Source organism: Hyperolius riggenbachi, chromosome 12 (genome assembly GCF_040937935.1).
Source record: "Hyperolius riggenbachi isolate aHypRig1 chromosome 12, aHypRig1.pri, whole genome shotgun sequence".
In the NCBI taxonomy this organism is placed as follows: Eukaryota; Metazoa; Chordata; class Amphibia; order Anura; family Hyperoliidae; genus Hyperolius; species Hyperolius riggenbachi.
The window spans coordinates 62075678-62096483 of NC_090657.1; the positions used below are offsets into that span (position 1 = coordinate 62075678).

Consider the following 20806-nt stretch of genomic DNA (forward strand, 5'->3'; position numbering starts at 1 on the left):
ATTCCCCTATTGTGTTTGAAGCAGAGAGAAATAAGAAAAGGGGATACATGGCAGTGACTGCAAGCCAGATAACTAGAGATTAAGGTGTTGGGGTCCCTGGGGCGCCTCTTAGTGTAATAGCAATCAGTGTGTGACGGCTGGGGTGGGAGGGATGGAGGGGCGCACTTTGGCGTCTCAGCCTTGAGTACTGGAGGACCTTTTCCCAGCTCTGCCCCCAAGCACTCTAAACATACAATTAATACGGCGCACCAAAACCTGCCAAGGACAACCACAGTATAAGAGGTGCAAGCAGGGGATGTGGAACAGCTTGTTAATGATCACTACTATTCAGAACATCTATAGAAGTGATCATTCCCCGCACATGACCAATGAAGAGCTAACACTGCTGTTGAGAGAGGGCATCTTGGTCCAGGGGCCCCGGTGCAGTCGCATCTTCTGTATCCCCTATTGCTACGCCACTACAGGATCATTTTAATGCATGAGAAATGTATTATGATCTGGAATGCGTGTAAACCATTTTTACATTTTATATTACCTGGCTAACTGGGCTTGCAAAGCTGACTTTGTGTCTGAATACAGCTTGGATAGATTGAGCAGCAGGCTTTACGCTTCACAAACTCCTCCCACGTGAGGTTGTCATGATGACCTTGGGAGTCAACACTAGCCAGTATTTTACTGTAAACACAGCCCACCTCCTCTCTGCTGCTGCATAAAGATGACCTCTTTGTTACCAGCATTGCAGCTAAAGGGGAACTCCCATTCCTCTGGCATTAAGAAGCTACGGGATGCTTCTAGGCAGGAACTTTCAATATATGTATTGCAGAAAGGACATGCCTGCATTGTAGAAAACCGTGTGCATTGCTAATTAATGCATATTTACTATGAAATGCATTCAAATGGGAGGCTGAATGAGCGCTTTAATTAAAAAGGAACTGTGGTGAAAATGGCTTTATGAATAAAATATTTTTTGTTTTTTCCATATTCATTTATAAGATATTTAGTCAGTGTTTCCCCATTGTAAAATATGTCCTCTCCCTGATTTACATTCCAAAATTTAGCACAGGTAGTGACATCTTTAGTCCTGTCAGGTGCAGCACTGCAAAATGTTTATTTACTGAGAGTTCTGAAGCCAGTAGAAAATATACCTAGTTTCCCAGAATACTCTGGGAGGAGAATTCCACATAGCTAAGCAGCCTAGGCTGTGACATCACTGGGAGGGTGGGGCTACATAGCAATGTATAGATATACAAAGGGTTTCTGATGCGGAAACCAGGAAAATGACCGTAAAAGTGGGTATCCTGAATACTTTGCTGCATTCTACTATATGTTACTACAGTGCCTCTTTAATGTAAAGTTTGATTTACACAGTCACAGGCCCCTTTAGAAAACAAATTGGTGTAAAATTCAGAACCCCCACCCAGTACGTAAAGAGAAGTCACCTCTAAAGTCCAGTTATGCAAAGTAGCCAATCAAAATACCCTTTATTGAAGCCAGACCGCTGCAAGGTGGATTCTAATTGGTTGCTATAACTGCTGCAATGTGCACTCAGTACTCTATGGCTTATGTTGTTTTAATGAGTGGAACCGAATGTTACTGGTTGGCCTGGCCATCAGGTCTCATAATGGCTTATGGTGCCTTCCTACACCTATACTGACGTGCTCTGCCTGCTGTCTCTGTGCCGTTTATAAGGTAAAGCTTCTGACTAAAGAGCTGGAGGTTGTGAGAGAAAGAGAACTGGTGAACACACAGTCTCTCCAGCAAACCGAATCAGGAAATCAGATGCTGCAAGAAGCCCTGAGGCGCAAGGACTTTGAAATGAAAGATTTAGAGGCTGTAAAAGATGCCAGGTGAGTCCCATGTACACCCCAAATATCACATGATGTTACCCATTAAAGCAGGGCTGAGCTCAGCACTTTCTCTCTGCTCTAAAAGATAAGCAAAAACATAATAATCGTTATAGAAGAACATTTCTTTGTTACAGCTGATACAAATCCTGCAATAAATCTGCAGTGTCTAAATCCTGCTTTCATGGAAGCAGACATAGGGTTAACATCCTGTGTTTACAAAGTAACTGTTCTGCTGAGGCAACCATCTGACAGAGCTGAGAGATTCAGCTATTCTTGTGATTAGTTACAGATAAGAGGGAAGTAGACGGGCTAAACTCTCTAAATACATACGGGTGCACTTTTCTGTTTTCCTTCTGTCCTGTGCAAGAGTTCAAGTCCACTTTAAAGAGAAACCGTAACCAAGGATTGAACTTCATCCCAATCAGTAGCTGATACCCCCTTTCCCACGGGAAACCTAGTAGTTATAAATCTCCTTCCTTCAGCCGATCCCCCGCAGCTTCAATAACAAACCCCACCATGATGACGTGTCCGCATGTCATCACGGAGGCACTGTTACGGATGAGACAGATGTCGGGAAAGGAAGGAGATTGAGGCTGCATGGGATCGGTGGAAGGAAGGTGATTTATGACTGCTACGTTCGCTCCCCCACCATTGCGGGACACCTACCTATCTAACCTATACTGAAGGCGCCTACCTATCTAGCATATTCTGCAGGCGCCTACCTATCTAACCTATACTGCAGGCGGCAGGCGCCTACCTATCTAGCATATACTGCAGGCACCTACCTACCTATCTTACCTATACAGGGGACACCTACCTATCTGGCCTATACTGCAGGCACCTACCTATCTGGCCTATACTGCAGGCACCTACCTATCTGGCCTATACTGCAGGCACCTACCTATCTGGCCTATACTACAGGCACCTACCTATCTGGCCTATACTACAGGCACCTACCTATCTAACCCATACTAGTGGCAACTATACGGGCTACCCTATACTGGTGGCACCTACATAGCTAACCTATACTGCGGGCACCTATACCTGGCTCCACAGGCGGGGGGTGCTGATTCTTACACCCTCGCCCTGGGTGAGATTTAGCCTAGAAACTGCCCTGGTGGCAATGGAGTAACAGCCGATGCAAAATTATCAGCCTTTCTTGCATCAGGCCCTTTGATCTATGCTAGGCGGATCCGCTCCAACGTCTTCTCTTCCTCACCCATCAATAGATGCATGAGTTCTTTTAGAAGCCTCTGAGTGACTTCTCCTTATTGTTTGTTTATGGTGACATTTATACCTGCATTTACGGCTGGTTCCGCTGTTGTTGGTTTTTACCGTGGCATTTGCTACTTTCAGGTTGCAAGAGTTTGTTTTATTCAGGTTGAAACCGAGATATCTAGTTTAAGATGGTTCTTCAGTCTTTTTATTATCAATGTGTCATGTTATGTGGCAGAGTGTTTTTTTTTTTCATCTGTATACACATGGCATTTTATACATTTTATACATTTTCACGGCACATGAACCTTAAAGAGAACCCGAGACGGGTACTTGAAATCTTTAGAGACCACAGAGGCATGTCCTGTGCATAATGACAATGCCACAGGTGTCTTTTTTTTTTTTGTGAGCCAGTTCACAGGAAAAGGTCCCGCTACACCAGATGGCAGTAAAAACATCCAATTCTTTATTCAGTGCATCACAGGACAAACAGGTACAGGCTCACGTGTATCGGAGCTCTAAATGGCTCCTTTAATCATAGCTAACAGACAGGTGTATACTACAGGTATATATAGTCAGGTGACCACCCCCCAGATAGGAGTGGTTCCTGTCTTAAAGCAATACATACAAAAAACATATATATGTAAAATGGCGTAGCCAGATAGCAAATTTTAAAACCATGAAACAGTATACAAACCTTACCATAACAATGTGAGACAGTACTATGCATAGACAAAGTTTCCACAAACCCACAAGTAGAGAAGGGGGGGGGGGGGGGGAGGTGGGGAAGATGATAAAAAACGAAGGAAAGAAAAAGACAAAAATGTCATAGGTCAAACTAATATCCAGCCTGGAATTGAGGCCTGCTGGGGCCCTGGTACCCAGTTTCCAAATCCAGATGGCCTCTCGTTTGAGAAGCAGTCTCAAAACGTCACCTCCTCTGGGCGAACTATTTACCCTTTCTAAACCCTGAAATCTAAAATGTGACATATCACCCTGGTGGGTGTATAGGAAATGTCTCTCTACACTAGAAACTTGTGTGACAAAAGCATAATTCCTCAAACACCTGCCGGGACCATTATAATGTTCTGAAATACGTTGGTGTAAAGGCCGAGTCGTACATCCTACGAATTGTAGCTGGCACGCCTCACATGTGATTAAATATACCACATTGCTAGAATTACAGTTGATCTACTGTCGCATATCAAACCTTTCCTGTTTGGGAGTAGAAAAAAATCTCACATGTTTGGCTATGAACACAGCAATATCTGCATGTGTTATAGCCACACTTGTAGGAACCTTTATACGTCAACCAGGTAGGGGACTGTTTGGTGGAGCTTTGAAAAAGGCTGGGTGACAGTCTGGAACCCAACGTGGGAGCCCGACGGGATGAAAAATTACATCCCTCAGATAGAACCATACAGAGTTTGGGGTCTACATGCAAGATGGGCAAATATTTCTTGATAACATTGATAACCTTATTGTATTGTAGACTGTAAGGGTCACAAAAGATATATCCTCTTACGTTGCCCAATCCTGCAACCAGAGTTCCTCCATAACAATTCACTGTGCTCCCTCTGTAGCACTCTATATCTGGTCTTCTCAATAGAGAGGTCGTCATAACCCCGCTCCTTGAGTCGAATATGTACCAGATTAAGTTAATTTTCCAGTGCGCCCGGGTCAGAACAATTCCTGGCTGCTGTGACCATTTCTCCAAACGAAATTGCCCTCAGTGTGCTTTGGGTGGCAACTGTTGGCTAATAAAGAATTGCCTGCACAAGATTTTCTGTGTGCTTTGGTCACTATTCTCCCCGACTCCTGTGAGCCACTTAAAGTTAAATCTAAATAATCAATTGTGGTAGCGTGGTAACACATTGTGAAGGAGAGATTAAGACCATTATTATTGCAGAAAGAAAGAAAATCATGGAAAGCCTCTTGGGGGCCTCCCCATATCAGCAGCAGATCATCTATGTACCTTCCATACCAATAAATGAAATTCTTAAAAGGGTTTTCCTCTCCAAAGATGCGGAGCTCCTCCCACCATCCCATGTACAAGTTTGCCAGGGATGGGGAGAACTTGGCTCCCATAGAAGCCCCGCATTTTTGGAGATAGAAATCCCCATCAAACATAAAATAATTATGGCTCAATAGATGATCCACCGCTGGTGAGAAAGAAGCATATCTGTCCAAGTAAAATTTCAATGCTCTGAGGGCAAGTCCGTGAGGAATAGAGCAATGTTAGTCCACGGTCACCCAAATGTGGTGATCCTTCCACTCTAGGGGCTCAAGGCTGCCCAAAAGGTGTGAAGTGTCTCACAAATAGCCTGGTAACCTATGAACTAAGGGCTGGTGACACATATCAACCCACTGACCCAAACGTTCCCCCAGGGAGCCTATGCCCGCGACTATGGGGCGGCCCTTCGGGGGGACATCCGGCTTTTGGACTTTGGGCAGGTGGTGAAAGACGGGGATCACAGGTGATTCCATCATTAAAAAAATCCCTCTCTCTTTCACTAAATACCCCCAAGGAACAGCCTACGTTTAGGAGCTTTTTGAGCTCTGTCTTGAATCCAGGAGTGGGATCAGCTGTAAGGATCTGATAGGTATCCCTATCTTCCAGTTGTCCAAGGGCCTCATTTCTATACATAGTAGCGTCAAGAACAACCACAGACCCTCCTTTATCTGCATTGCATATTAATATTGACTTGTCATTTTGGAGGGCCTTCAGTGCCTCACGCTCCTCTCTATTGAGATCAGAGGCAGATCTAGACACACGTTCTGTCTACATAAGTTCATTTTCTACTAAATCCAGAAACGTATCCACTATAGGGGACCTCCCTTGTACGGGACAAAAATATGGGTTGGAGACAGGCACGGGGCCCAAGGCTGCCCCTGGGGTCGGGCTGTCACTCATGCTGGACAACTGTTCCAGGACGAGGACAGTAGAGACTCCCTGAAAGGGTGGAACCTCCCCGACCACAGGGGCAGAGCAAGGGGGCCCCGGGGCTGTCCCCAAACATCAAAATGACACGATGGGGAGAAAGAGAGACCCCTTGAGAGTAAGGATAACTGTGCAGGTGAGAGTTCCCGGCTTGATAAGTTGATGACATTAGAATAACGATCTGTAACTCCTAATTTCCTATGTTTCCTCCCGCTCTTCTCCTACGCCCTCTCCCTTGTAACTTTGTTTCTGTTTGGGACCTTTTTCTTTTGGGATTGCAATAATATTTCGTCTGTGCTGGTGGGGTTTCCTTCTTCGTCCGTCCACGCTGGTTCCCCCCCCCCCCCTTTTTTTGGGGTGCCCTCAAAAACTGACTGTACCCTTTCTTCCACCGTATCCAAAAAGGAGCCTGAGCTATCAGCTGAACTGAAGCTGACCCTCTTCAAAGGTCTCAGCTTATGTAAAATTGGTCTCGGAGATCTGTGAATAGTCTCCTAACGGCCCCACTCATAGACTATGTTGTTTTTGTAGTCGGAGTGCCTGAGAAATTTTGCCCTTTTAGTGTTCATAATTAAACTCTCTAGTTTGGTGATGTTATCTTTCATTTTGGAGTTAAGATCATCGAACAAATCAAGAGAAGAAAGTTTGCTGAGATCACTTTTGGTTTCCACTATCTGAACTTTAATATCAGCAAGTTTCCTCTCCTCATAAGAGATGATCAACTTCATAAGACGAATGGAACAATCGGTTAGGATCTGATTCCATTTGATTACAAACTGATTGGAATAAACAGTGGTAGGTATCTTTTTAATTCGAAGCCCTCTCGGTATCATACCTTCAGAAACAGTGTTTAAACGTGGTAATATCCCACCATAGCTTAACCTCTCTATCTAAAAGACATTCAAGACCTGAAAAAGAAGATTGCAAGTTAAGAGTAGGATCAGAGCTGATGGCTCCTGATTGTCTAGAAAAGACAGAAATATATTTGTTCATTCTGTCAGGGTTTGATAAAAGTTCACCCGAAATGTCCATCGTGTAATTCATATCAATCTCACACGAGTTGTTATCAACTGAAACATTGTCCATGGAGACAGATTGTACTGCTCCAGATAATGAGGAAGCAGAATCTCCACGTGCATCCTCAATCGTGATCTCACAGCCCTGTGATATACCAACAGTTTGTGTATCATGTGATATTGAAGGAGCAACGGTAGTATTACACACGGATGGACTATTCAAGACAGCTGAACTTTTACAGTCCGGTTTAATGAGCTCATAGAAACCTTTAATCAGTTCTTGGACATCAGTAGGACCCTGAGAGGATTTAGGTATAGCCCCCATTTTAAACCAGTCCTCTAACTTGTTTAACTGAAGAAACTGTATTACTCACATTTGTTGGATCGGGGGATGACCCAGAGTTCATTGCTCGTCTCGTATTGTGCACCAGAGCCGAGATGGCTGCCCCATGTGAGGTAGATGGATGCTGTAAGACGGAGGAAGAATGTCCCACCTGCGATGACCCTAGAAAAGGCTGATTCAGCTGTGTAGATGAAAGCACTACTGTAGAAGCAGTATTCCCAGGGCGACTTGGGGTGGACGGATTTCCGCTTTGCATAGTATGTTGAACCAGAGCGGTCTCCACTGGCGGCCATCGTCTAGAAGTCTGAGCAGCGGTGTCTTGGGGCTGCGTGGAGAACGCCGATGCGGAAACAGCCGTGCCAGAAAGGCGACGTGTTGTAGATTGGTTCCCGCACTGTAGATGGAGTGAGGTGGAAGAAGTTTGCTGTATCGGCGTGTCCTCTACTGGCGGCCATTTTCTTGGAGTCCGGTGGGAAGTCTCGTGAGACTGCATGTGATCTCGGCCATTGTCCGTCCCAGAGACAGGTACAGGCTCACGCGTATCGGAGCTCTAAATGGCTCCTTAATCATAGCTAACAAACAGGTGTATACTACAGGTGTATATATAGTCAGGTGACCACTCCCCAGATGGGAGTGGTTCCTGTCTTAAAGCAATACATACAAAAAACATATATATGTAAAATGGCGTAGCCAAATAGCAAAATACCTGTAGTATACACCTGTCTGTTAGCTATTTAGAGCCATTTAGAGCTCCGGAACGCGTGAGCCTGTACCTGTTTGTCCTGTGATGCATTGAATAAAGAATTGGATGTTTTTACTGCCATCTGGTGTAGCGGGACCTTTTTCTGTGAACTGGCTTACAAAAAAAGACACCTGTGGATCCCTGGCTCCCATTTGGAAGAACTGGTGTGGTCGCAGCGGCCCTAACTTCTACTACTGGTCTGTTGTCTTTATTGGGCTTGCTCCCACCCTTGCACGGACTTATTCATCCTTTATGCTCATTTGCATGTCAATATTGCATCCAGGATTGCAGGTTACCTGACTCTGTTTGACAGTAGCCATTTTTCCACGAGTGCCCTTTCTTTTTCCTTTCCACGTCTGGAGATCTGTGGCAACCTCCTCCGGGGCTTGAGGACTGTTCCCTTCTGGAGGTAGTGTTCCCTATGGAGCCCAGAACTTTGCGGAATCGCATGGTGCCTCCGCCGGTCTTCGGGACGGACAATGGCCGCTCTGGTTGAACATACTATGCAAAGCAGAAATCCGTCCACCACAAGTCGCCCTGGGAATACTGCTTCTACAGTAGTGCTTTCATCTACACAGCTGAATCAGCCTTTTCTAGGGTCATCGCAGGTGGGACATTCTTCCTCCGTCTTATAGCATCCATCTACCTCACATGGGGCTGCCATCTTGGCTCTGGTGGACAATGTGAGACGAGCAATGAACTTTGAGTCATCCCCCGATCCAACAAATGTGAGTAATACAGTTTCTTCAGTTAAACATACGCAAAGTAAGTTAGAGGACTGGTTTAAAACGGGGGCTATACCTCTCAGGGTCCTACTGATGTCCAAGAACTGAAGGTTTCTCTGAACTCATTAAACCGGACTGTAAAAGTTTAGCTGTTTTGAATATTCCATCCGTTTGTAATACTACCGTTGCTCCTTCAATATCACATGATACACAAACTGTTGGTATATCACAGGGCTGTGAGATCACTATTAAAGATGAACGTGGAGATTCTGCTTCCTCATTATCTGGTGCAGTACAATCTGTCTCCATGGACAATGTTTCGGTTGATAACAACTCGTGTGAGATTGATATGAATTACACGATGGACATTTTGAGTGAACTTTTATCAAACCCTGACAGAATGAACAAATATATTTCTGTCTTTTCTAGACAATCGGGAGCCATCAGCTCTGATCCTACTCTTAACTTGCAATCTTCTTTTTCAGGTCTTGAATGTCTTTTAGATAGAGGTTAAGTTATGGTGGGATATTACCACGTTAAAACACTGTTTCTGAAGGTATGTTACCGAGAGGACTTCGAATTAAAAAGATACCTACCACTGTTTATTCCAATCAGTTCGTAATCGAGTGGAATCAGATCCTAACCGATTGTTCCATTCGTCTTATAAAGTTGTTCATCTCTTATGAGGAGAGGAAACTTGCTGATATTAAACTTAAAGAGGAACTGTAACGACAAAACGGCCCCTGGGGGGTACTCACCTCGGGTGGGGGAAGCCTCAGGATCCTAATGAGGCTTCCCACGCCGTCCTGCGTCCCTCGGGGGTCTCGCTGTAGCCCTCCGTACAGCTGTGACGCAATATTTACCTTCCTGGCTCCTGCGCAGGCGCTCTGATGCCTCTCGGCGCCGAAGTAGGCGGAAATACCCGATCACCGTCGGGTCTGCTCTACTGCGCAGGCGCAAGTTTCCGGCGCCTGCGCAGTAGAGCGGACCCGACGGAGATCGGGTATTTCCGTCTATTTCCGTGCAGAAAGTCGCCACAGCGCCCCCGCTGGAGCCAGCAAAGGTAAATATTGAACTGACAGTCGGCACAGTCGCCGGCTGTTCGGAGGGCTGCGGCGAGACCCACGTGGGACAGAGGACGGCGTGGGAAGCCTCATTAGGATCCGGAGGCTTCCCCCACCCGAGGTGAGTACCCCCCAGGGGAGATTTTTAATGTTACAGAGTCTCTTTAAGATGGTGGAAACCAAAAGTGAGCTCAACAAACTTTCTTCTCTTGATTTTGTTCGATGACCTTAATTCCAAAAAGAAAGATAACATCGCCAAACTAGAGAGTTTAATTATGAACACTAAAAGGACAAAATTTCTCAGGGACTCCACTGACTACAAAAACAACATAGTCTATGAGTGGGGCCGTTGGGAGACTATTCACAGATCTCCGAGACCAATTTTACGTACGGTAAGCCGAGACCTCTGAAGAGGGTCAGCTTCAGCTCAGCTAATCGCTCAGGCTCCTTTTCGGATGTTTCGGATACGGTGGAAGAAAGGGTACAGTCAGTCTTTGCTGGCACCCCAAAAAGGGGGGGGGGGGGACTATATGGACGGACGAAGAAGGAAACCCCACCAGCACAGACGAAATATTATCGCAATCCCAAAAGAAAAAGGTCCCAAACAGAAACAAAGTTACAAGGGAGAGGGCGTAGGAGAAGAGCGGGAGGAATCATAGGAAATTAGGAGTTACAGATCATTATTCTAAAGTCATCAATTTATCCAGCCGGGAACTCTCACTTGAACAGTTATCCTTACTCTCAAGGGGTCTCTCTTTCTCCCCATCGTGTCATTTTGATGTTTTTAGTACCATGCTTGACATCAATAGATTTGTCAGAAACTTGATGGTGAGAAAGCATTTCCTTGAGATGGAGGAACACAATGGAGTGGATGGGGGTTTGGGGACAGCCCGGGGCCCCCTTGCTCTGCCCCTGTGGTCGGGGAGGTTCCACCCTTTCAGGAGGCCTCTACTGTCCTCGTCCTGGAACAGTTGTCCAGCATGAGTGACAGCCCGACCCCAGGGGCAGCCTTGGGCCCCGTGCCTGTCTCCAACCCATATTTTTATCCCGTACAAGCAAGGTCCCCTATAGTGGATACGTTTCAGGATTTAGTGGAAAATGAACTTGTGCAGACAGAACGTGTGTCTAGATCAGCCTCTGATCTCAATAGAGAGGAGCGTGAGGCACTGCAGGCCCTCCAAAATAACAAGTCAATAATAATACGCAATGCGGATAAAGAAGGGTCTGTGGTTGTTCTTGACGCTACTATGTATAGAAATGAGGCCCTTAGACAACTGCAAGATAGTGATACCTATCAGATCTTTACAGCTGATCCCACTCCTGGATTCAAGACAGAGCTCAAACAGCTCCTAAACTTAGGCTGTTCCTTGGGGGTGTTTAGTGAAAGAGAGAGGGATTTTTTAATGATGGAATCACCTGTGATCCCCGTCTTTCACCACCTGCCCAAAGTCCACAAGCCAGATGTCCCCCCGAAGGGCCGCCCCATAGTTGTGGGCATAGGCTCCCTGGGGGAACGTTTGGGTCAGTGGGTTGATATGTGTCACCAGCCCTTAGTTCATAGGTTACCAGGCTATTTGCGAGACACTTCACACCTTTTGGGCAGCCTTGAGCCCCTAGAGTGGAAGGATCACCACATTTGGGTGACCGCGGACTAACATCGCTCTATTCCTCACGGACTTGCCCTCAGAGCATTGAAATTTCACTTGGACAGATATGCTTCTTTCTCACCAGCGGTGGATCATCTATTGAGCCATAATTATTTTATGTTTGATGGGGATTTCTATCTCCAAAGGTGCGGAGCTTCTATGGGAGCCAAGTTCTCCCCATCCCTGGCAAACTTGTAAATGGGATGGTGGGAGGAGCTCCGCATCTTTGGAGAGGAAAACCCTTTTAAGAATTTCATTTATTGGTATGGAAGGTACATAGATGATCTGCTGCTGATATGGGGAGGCCCCAGGAGGCTTTGTATGATTTTCTTTCTTTCTGCAATAATAATGGTCTTAATCTATCCTTCACAATGTGTTACCACGCTACCACAATTGATTATTTAGATTTAACTTTAAAGGGATACTGTAGGGGGGGTCGGGGGAAAATGAGTTGAAGTTACCCGGGGCTTCTAATGGTCCTCCACAGACGTCCTGTGCCCGCGCAGCCACTCACCGATGCTCCGGCCCCGCCTCCAGTTCACTTCTGGAATTTCAGACTTTAAAGTCTGAAAACCACTGCACCTGCATTGTCGTGTCCTCGATCTCGCTGATGTCACCAGGAGCGTACTGCGCAGGCCCAGTATGGTCTGTGTCTGCGCAGTACGCTCCTGGTAACATCAGCGGGATTGAGGACATGGAAACGCAGGCGCAGTGGTTTTCTGACTTTAAAGTCTGAAATTCCAGAAGTGAACCGGAGGCGGGGCCGGAGCATCGGTGAGTGGCTGCGCGGGCACAGGATGCCTGCGGGGGACCATTAGAAGCCCCGGGTAACTTCAACTCATTTTCACCCCAACCCTCTACAGTATCCCTTTAAGTGGCTCACAGGAGTCGGGGAGAATAGTGACCAAAACCTACAGAAAATCTTGTGCAGGTAATTTATTATTATTATTATTATTATTAAAAGGTATTACTTTTACAAGACTTTGTTTTTTTCTACCTACATTATTATTAGCCAACAATTGCCACCCAAAGCACACTCCGTTTGGAGAAATGGTCACAGCAGCCAGGAATTGTTCTGACCCGGGCGCACTGGAAAATGAACTTAATCTAGTACATATTCGACTCAAGGAGTGGGGTTATGACGACCTCTCTATTGAGAAGGCCAGATATAGAGTGCTACAGAGGGAGCCCAGTGAATTGTTGCGGAGGAACTCCGGTTGCAGGATTGGGCAACGTAAGGGGATATCTTTTGTGACCCCTTACAGTCTAGAATACAATAAGGTTATCAATGTTATCAAGAAATATTTGCCCATCTTGCATGCAGAGCCCAAACTCCGTATGGTTCTATCTGAGGGATGTAATTTTTCATCCCGTCGGGCTCCCACGCTGGCTTCCAGACTGTCACCCAGCCTTTTTCCAAAGCTCCACCAAACCGTCCCCTACCTGGTTGACGTAAAAAGGTTTCTACAAGTGTGGCTATAACACATGCAGATATTGCTGTGTTCATAGCCAAACACGTGAGATTTTTTCTACTTCCAAACAGGAAAGGTTTGATATGCGACAGTATATCAACTGTAATTCTAGCAATATGGTATATTTAATCACATGTGAGGCTTGCCAGCTACAATACGTAGGATGTACGACTCGGCCTTTACGCCAACGTATCTCAGAACATTATAATGGTCCCGGCAGGTGTTTGAGGAATGATGCTTTTGTCACACAAGTTTCTAGTGTAGCTAGACCTTTCCTATACACCCACCAGGGTGATATGTCACATTTTAGATTTCAGGGTTTAGAAAGGGTAAGGGCTCTTTTCCACTATGAAATGCAATCGCATACAAAACGCGGCAGGACAACGATTGCGCTTTGACCAAAATCGCATCGCAATCGGATCGCACTAATGGAAATTGCTGCTGCAGTTTCCATTAGTTTAATGTACCTTGCGATTTGCGATCAGAAGCAAATCGCAAATCGTAGGCTAGTGGAAAAAGGCCCTAACTCGTTCGCCCAGAGGAGGTGACGTTTTAAGACTGCTTCTCAAACAAGAGGCCTTCTGGATCTGGAAACTGGGTACCAGGGCCCCAGCAGGCCTTAATTCCAGGCTGGATATTAGTTTGACTTATGACATAAGATCTCATTATTTTTTGTTTTTTGTTATCTCCCCCATCCTCCCCCCCCCCCCCTTCTCTACTTGTGGGTTTGTGGAAACTTTGTCTATGCATATTACTGTCTCACATTGTTATGGTACTGTTTGTATACTGTTTCATGGTTTTAAAATTTGCTATTTGGCTACGCCATTTTACATATATATGTTTTTTGTATGTATTGCTTTAAAGGGAACCAGAGAGGATGAACTATACATACCTGGTACTTCCTCCAGCCCCATACGCACGAATTGCTCCCACGCCGCCGTCCTCCGCTGCCTGGATCCACCGCCACCGGGTCCCGTCATTGCCGCGAGTCGGCCAGTCAGCCGGCGGACGCGGCCAATTCTCCGCATCACAGGGTGCTCTCTCCATACAGATACGCATGTGGCTGCCTACTGCGCAGCCGCATGCGTACATGTATGGAGGGAGCCCCTGTGATGCGGACAATTGGCCGCGTCCGCCGGAAGTGACGGGTCCGGTACCGGCGGATCCAGGAAGCTGAGGACGGCGGCGTGGGAGCGATTCAGGCTTATGGGGCTGGAAGAAGCCCCAGGTATGTATAAAATCTTTGCCTTTTTTCACCCCTCGTTCCTCTCTGGTTCCCTTTAAGACAGGAACCACTCCCATCTGGGGAGTGGTCACCTGACTATATATACCTGTAGTATACACCTGTCTGTTAGCTATGAGTAAGGAGCCATTTAGAGCTCCGATACGCGTAAGCCTGTACCTGTTTGTCCTGTGATGCATTGAATAAAAAATTGGATGTTTTTACTGCCATCTCGTGTAGCGGGACCTTTTTCTGTGAACTATTCTGCTTACTGTGTTGTAACCCTTAAGTGAAGAATGTCCAAATTCTGGCCATTGTCAATATTTTGGCTTGCCACCATTTTCCAGCATGACTGCCTTAAAGGGAACTGAGTACCAATTAAAACCATTTTTTTTAAAATGTACCTCCACATATTGGAGGTTCTAAACGGAGCGGGCTGTTTGGGGGCGGGGAGCGCGCCATTACTTACCCTCCGGGTGCTGCTCCTCTGGTCCCCCTGTCCCCATCTGCATTTCACGCTGGCCCCAGTTTGCATCTACCGGCAGTGTTGTGAGCATGCATGTGCATTCTCTGTACTCTCATCTCCCGGCGTGCATGCGCTCATAACACACTAACGGGAGAGGCAAACTGTGACAGATGTGAAGCGAAGGGGGAGACCACAAATTCAGATAGGTAAGTAATGGTGCTCTCCCCGTCCCCCAACAGCACGTTCAGTTCAGCACCTCCTTTATGGGGAGGATCAGTAAAAAAAAAAAGATCGATGCTTGGTTCCTTTTAAAGAGAATTTGTAACAAAACCATTTTAACACCAAAAAAAAGAGGTGGGGGTTAGCAGCTCTCCACTCTGGCTCCGGCAGAAATAGCCAAGCCCCATTGGGTCCGCTCTACTGCGCAGACGTATGTAGCACGTACTGCGCACAACCTGACCGGGGCCTTTTTGTTTTTTCATTTGTTACTGATTCTCTTTAACGCTCCTAAACATGGAGAGCATTAGTAAATAATGCTTCATGGGTTGCCACTGGAATCCTCTTCCACTTCCATTCTTCTCTTAAAGGGAAGGTCCAAGCTGGTAAAGAAAAATGAAATCTACTTAGGGCTTCCTACAGCCCCTAGCAGCTGATCTGTCCCATGCCACAGCTCCACTCTCAGCCGTTGTCTCCCAGTGGTGAGGATGACCTCGCCAGGTCGTCATCTACTGCACGAGCACCTTTGTCAATCCAAGTCCACGTGGCCGGAGTGTACTGCGCAGGCGCAGTAGTTCTGTGCCTGCGGTCTTGGGGCTGCGGCAGCAATTAGCGTGAAGTCCTGGGGGCGTGGTTTGCAGGGGATCATGCGCCTGCATCTCCGCTTGAATGATGGAGCTCCGCTCAGTCATCAGTCTCCCAGCGACGATGGCCGCTAGGAAGCTGTTAGACGGTGAAACCGCCATCTATTTACACTTTACAGCACTGCGATCTAAGGCAGCGGTGTACTGGGGACAGCCGTGACACTCGGCTGTCCCCTTGGGAGGCTCAGATGGCGATCGGCAGGGCTGTGGAGTCGGTACATAAATCAACCGACTCCTCAGGTTAGGATTCCACCGACTCCTCTAATTTGCAAATTTAAAATTTTGTTGATTGAAAGTATGTAACATAAAAAGCATCTCTTAACTGCCAACGCTTAGGAATTTTAAAATACAACTGAAATGAGAGGAATATGGAGGCTGCCATATTTATTCCCTTTTAAACAATACCAGTGACCTGGCTAGCCGGCTGATCTTCTGCCTCTGATACTTTTAGTCATAGACTAAAACTAGTCCTTGGTAAGAGTACTTGTAGAAGGAAGGAACATAGAACTTCTATCAGGCCCTAGGCAATGTGACTGTGGGTACATGTAAGAATGATGTGCAGGTGCTCTGTGTATGAAGAATGTGTAATAGAGGAAGAATCTCCTCATTCCCCTGCAATCTGAACATGGATCAGGCCCTAGACCAGTGATGGCTAACCGTGGCACTCCAGCTGGGACAAAACTACAAATCCCATCATGCCTCTGCCTCCCCGAGTTATGCTTATAGCTGTCAGAGTATTGCAATGCCTCATGGGACTTGTAGTTCCACCACAGCTGGAGTGCCAAGGTTAGCCATCACTGCCCTAGGCTATGTAACTGTGGGTACATGTAAGAGTGATGTGCAGGTACTCTGCAGGGGAATGAGGAGATTCTTCCTCTATTACACATTATTCATGCACAATCTGAACCAGGTTAATGGGCACCAAGACGTTGCGTTAGATGCAACCATAACACCAAGACGCATAACGTGCCCCTAACGCAACGCATGTTAGCTTTGAAGTTGGACGTTACATTGATCTGCGTTATGTGGCTCTTGATGCATAGGTGATGCTTACTTTTTGACGCATGCGGATCGAACGAAAACGGCGCATGCGGGACATTTAAAAAATAAAAAAATTACTGAGCATGTGCAAACAGTCTAACTCAGCCAAATACGAGTATAACGCACAGCACGCTGCACTTTCATTTACCGTGCTGCGTTATACTCCAACGCAACATGGGCACTGTGAACAGCCCTTTGATTTATGGTTGCTGTTAGAAACTACAAACGCACCTTGAACCCAAACAGAAGCTCTGCATATACACCAAAAGCATGGCTGTTAAGTGGGAGCAGCTGACCAAAAACGAAATAAATTAGTACATAGCAAGGAAATGAACAGCGCTACTTAAAAACCGGCAAGTGCCTACCTGCAAAAGAGTGCAAGCCCCACTTGTGGAGTCGAATACACACCGAGCATACACATGACCTGTCTACCACTGGAGGAGGATGTTAGTTTCCTGTAACAGCTTGCATGCAACCTATTAAGTACTCGTCCCTCCCACTGCGAAGAAGTCAATCCTCCATGGGAGGGGCCTAACACTAACGAAATCCTAACCTATGTATATGCATAGCTTGGGTGCGGCTAATCAAATAAAATCGAAAATTGAAAATTGCGCAAAAGGTGGATCAGCGCAACACCAGGCCGCCTCCGAATGGCCTCCAATCAGAGGTGCGCTGAGCCCCCCCAGAAACTACAAACGCACCTTGAACCCAAACAGAAGCTCTGCATATACACCAAAAGCATGGCTGTTAAGTGGGAGCAGCTGACCTTTCTGGGGGGGCTCAGCGCACCTTTGATTGGAGGCCATTCGGAGGCGGCCTGGTGTTGCGCTGATCCACCTTTTGCGCAATTTTCAATTTTCGATTCTATTTGATTAGCCGCACCCAGGCTATGCATATACATAGGTTAGGATTTAGTTAGTGTTAGGCCCCTCCCATGGAGGATCGACTTCTTCGCAGTGGGAGGGACGAGTACTTAATAGGTTGCATGCAAGCTGTTACAGGAAACTAACATCCTCCTCCAGTGGTAGACAGGTCATGTGTATGCTCGGTGTGTATTATATCCCACAAGTGGGGCTTGCACTCTTTTGCAGGTAGGCACTTGCCGGTTTTTAAGTAGCGCTGTTCATTTCCTTGTTATTGTTGCTGTTAGTTGGGCTGCGTTACAGGCTGCTGTAATTTTATTTAAACAGTTTATTTGTTTTAATATGTATTAGTAACACATTGGCTATCATTCATAAAAGTGTTCGGTAAAATAAATCCGTGCTGATAAATACCGCATTCGGTATTTTAGACTTCTGTGTGCTCATTCATAAAAATGTTAACAGTGGCGATAGCAGTGCGGTATTTTCACGAACTAGGCTGGCTCTGGGCTGGCTCTAGGCAGGTGGTAGGCTTGTGGAAACACAAGAGGCTGTCTGAGTTGATATTTTCTCCTCCAGAGACAGCGTTACTATAGAAGAGGCAGCCCCAGCATCCCTTAACATGTGCATTTTTTTTAAACTGCCTCTCCTTGCCCTGAATCTGCGCTGAATCTGTCTATTAGTCTTTCTAAACAATCTATTTGATTGCCACGACTTAGAAGAACTTCAAAAAAAATTTACGCATGCAGGCTTTCTAATGTGAAATTTATCTGAAAACAGGTACCCAAGGGGTTAAACACAGCCTTGGTATTCTGGGATGCCGTTTTTTGTTCTGCTGTCACTGCTGCTGCTTGGGAGGTCTATCTCCATTCATTTAGCTGTTCTCCGCATGCTTATCGGCTCTGCCAAGGAAGCAGTATTCTCAGTGTTGATTCCGCCTACTCTAATCTTTATGAATTGACATATGGTGACATGTGTTGCGATAATCTCCGCACAAGGCGGTAATTTCCCGCACTGCTTGGGAATTGTAGCTTTTCATGCAGAAACAGCTTTTATGAATAGACACTTTGCTAAGTGCTCGGTAAAGTCAGCTGTTTTCAGCATTTCCGCATGCGGGAATGCTTTATGAATGATAGCCATTGTATATACCGTATATTCCGGCGTATAAGACGACTTTTTGAACCCTGAAAATCTTCTGCAAAGTGGGGGGTCGTCTTATAAGCCGGGTGTCAGGTGCGGGGTGTCAGTATTGTGCCAGGCAGAGCTTACCGGTTGCAGCAGCCTTGGCGGAAAGGTCCGCCCGTGTCCTGGGTCCTTCTATGTCCTCCACTGTCCCCCTGCATCATTCATGTCCACGTCCCGTGTGTTTGAAAAATCAAAGCTGCAATACCATAGCGTCTTGCGAGCAGCCGCTCGTCTGGGTAACAGGGCAGCTTCTTTGTTCCGGGTCACCTGACTGGTGACGTGCGCTCCACGATTAAGTGTCTTCCTCTTCCTATGCACGTCACCAGTCAGATGACCCGGAACAAGGAAGCTGCCCTGTTACCCAGGCGAGCGGCTGCTCGCAAGACGCTATGGTATTGCAGCTTTGATTTTTCAAACACACGGGACGTGGACATGAATGATGTAGGGGGACAGTGGAGGACATAGAAGGACCCAGGACACGGGCGGACCTTTCCGCCAAGGCTGCTTCAGCCGGTAAGCTCTGCCTGGCACAAATACTGACACCCCACACCTGACACCAAGTTCTTAAAAATCACAGCCTGATCTCTTTTCCCTCCCCTGGATGACTGCGGCACCCAGTATTATGCAACGGTGTATACAGGGGTGGGCCAGGAGGATGGAGGAGGCATGTTGTAAATAAGGGTAGTCTTAAACGGCGAGTATATGCCAAACTCTTTATATTAACTGGAAAAGTTGGGGGGTCGTCTTATACGCCGGCATATACGGTACCATACTCTCTTGTTACATCTGTCTGCTCCTGGAATGTTAGTTTTACACTTGTTTACACATTAATCCTGCCACTGCATTCCCTGGGAGGAAGAGAGGAGTTTGTTGTCATTCCTTTACAATTGTGTAGCATTGTTTTCATCTCAAAGGTAAACCGTGTTATCTAGGATTTTGTAGGGAGGGGAGTGCAGAGACTTATTTTCATGTCATGGGGCAGGAAGTGGTCAAAATAACGAGTCAGCACTCTGCTATGAAAAAGTACCAAAAAGTTGGTGAAAAAGTACAGTCAAAATTATTCTGAGTATTTTCTTTCTTGCTAGTGGCTTAAATATTGTGGATAAGATGTGAAAATATTGCCTCTATTTCCAAAACCGTTGGAGAACAAGTGAATTGGATCAGGCCCATTGTGTGTGATACGCATGGTATTTCTATATAGACTCTGTATTTGGCCAGTTTGATGCGGAGTAACTTGGGCTTTTTCCATTCTGTCCTAGGATAAAGGAACTCCAAGATAAGGTGCAATCACTGCATCACCAGCTGAAGAGACAAGAAGAAACCTTCCAGATCAAGTAAGCTCATGTCACATATTAACCTCCCTGGTGGTGCATTTCTGTCTGTATTCGAGTCTAAAAGCAGTACAATTTATTTTTTTCCCAAAAATTTTAGGCCTCCAATTCTTAAAGTGAACCAGAGGCGAAACACCCTCATGTATTTTACCATATACAGTATATCAGTGGAAACATTAGAGAAAACACCTACCCTGCTCTGTTTCATCCTTTACTTCTCAGTCTGCTTGTTATCAGCCCTGATAAAATCCCAGACTGAGCATTGAGTCTGGCTTTGCTCAGGAATCATTATAGCTGAGTAATTATAGCAGTCAGTAGGGGGCAGGCTTGGGCTCGAAAAGACATCAGAGAAGACAGACTCAGCTATAATGATTCCTGAGCAAAGCCAGACTGAATGCTCAGTCAGGGATTTTATCAGGGCTGATAACAAGCAGGCTGAGCAGTGAAGAATGAAACACAGAGCAGGGTAGGTGTTTTCTCTAATATTCCCACTGATATATATGGTAAACTACATGAGGGTGCTTCGTCTCTGGTTCACTTTAAGTCTTAACTGACCAAAATATATCAGAAGAAAGGCCTGGTAGACCTCCTGCATATAAATAAAAGACTAGAACACAAAATTGTTGAAATAATTACATTTATGAATAAGCTTAAAAAATAGTGAAACTGTACAAATAAGGCACCAGACTATACAATATGTACATATATACCTAATACACCCTGCCGCATGTGTATATTTTGTGAAACAGGCAATGACACAGAGGGTGACTTCACAATCTGGGCAGTAGAAGCGTGATTCCCCTTGGACCGTATTCCCTTTGCTATCAGTC

General features: G+C 46.0%; 1 protein-coding gene across 3 annotated transcripts in view; it reads left to right on the forward strand.

Moving 5' to 3' along the window:
• Positions 1-20806, forward strand: part of CCDC57 (coiled-coil domain containing 57) — a 131370-nt gene that overhangs the window by 41455 nt on the left and 69109 nt on the right. For all 3 annotated transcript variants that reach the window (XM_068262320.1, XM_068262322.1, XM_068262321.1), the window contains exons 5-6: positions 1690-1847; positions 19905-19979. In XM_068262320.1, coding sequence (XP_068118421.1) covers positions 1690-1847; positions 19905-19979 — 233 coding nt within the window. The remainder of the gene's footprint in view (positions 1-1689; positions 1848-19904; positions 19980-20806) is intronic.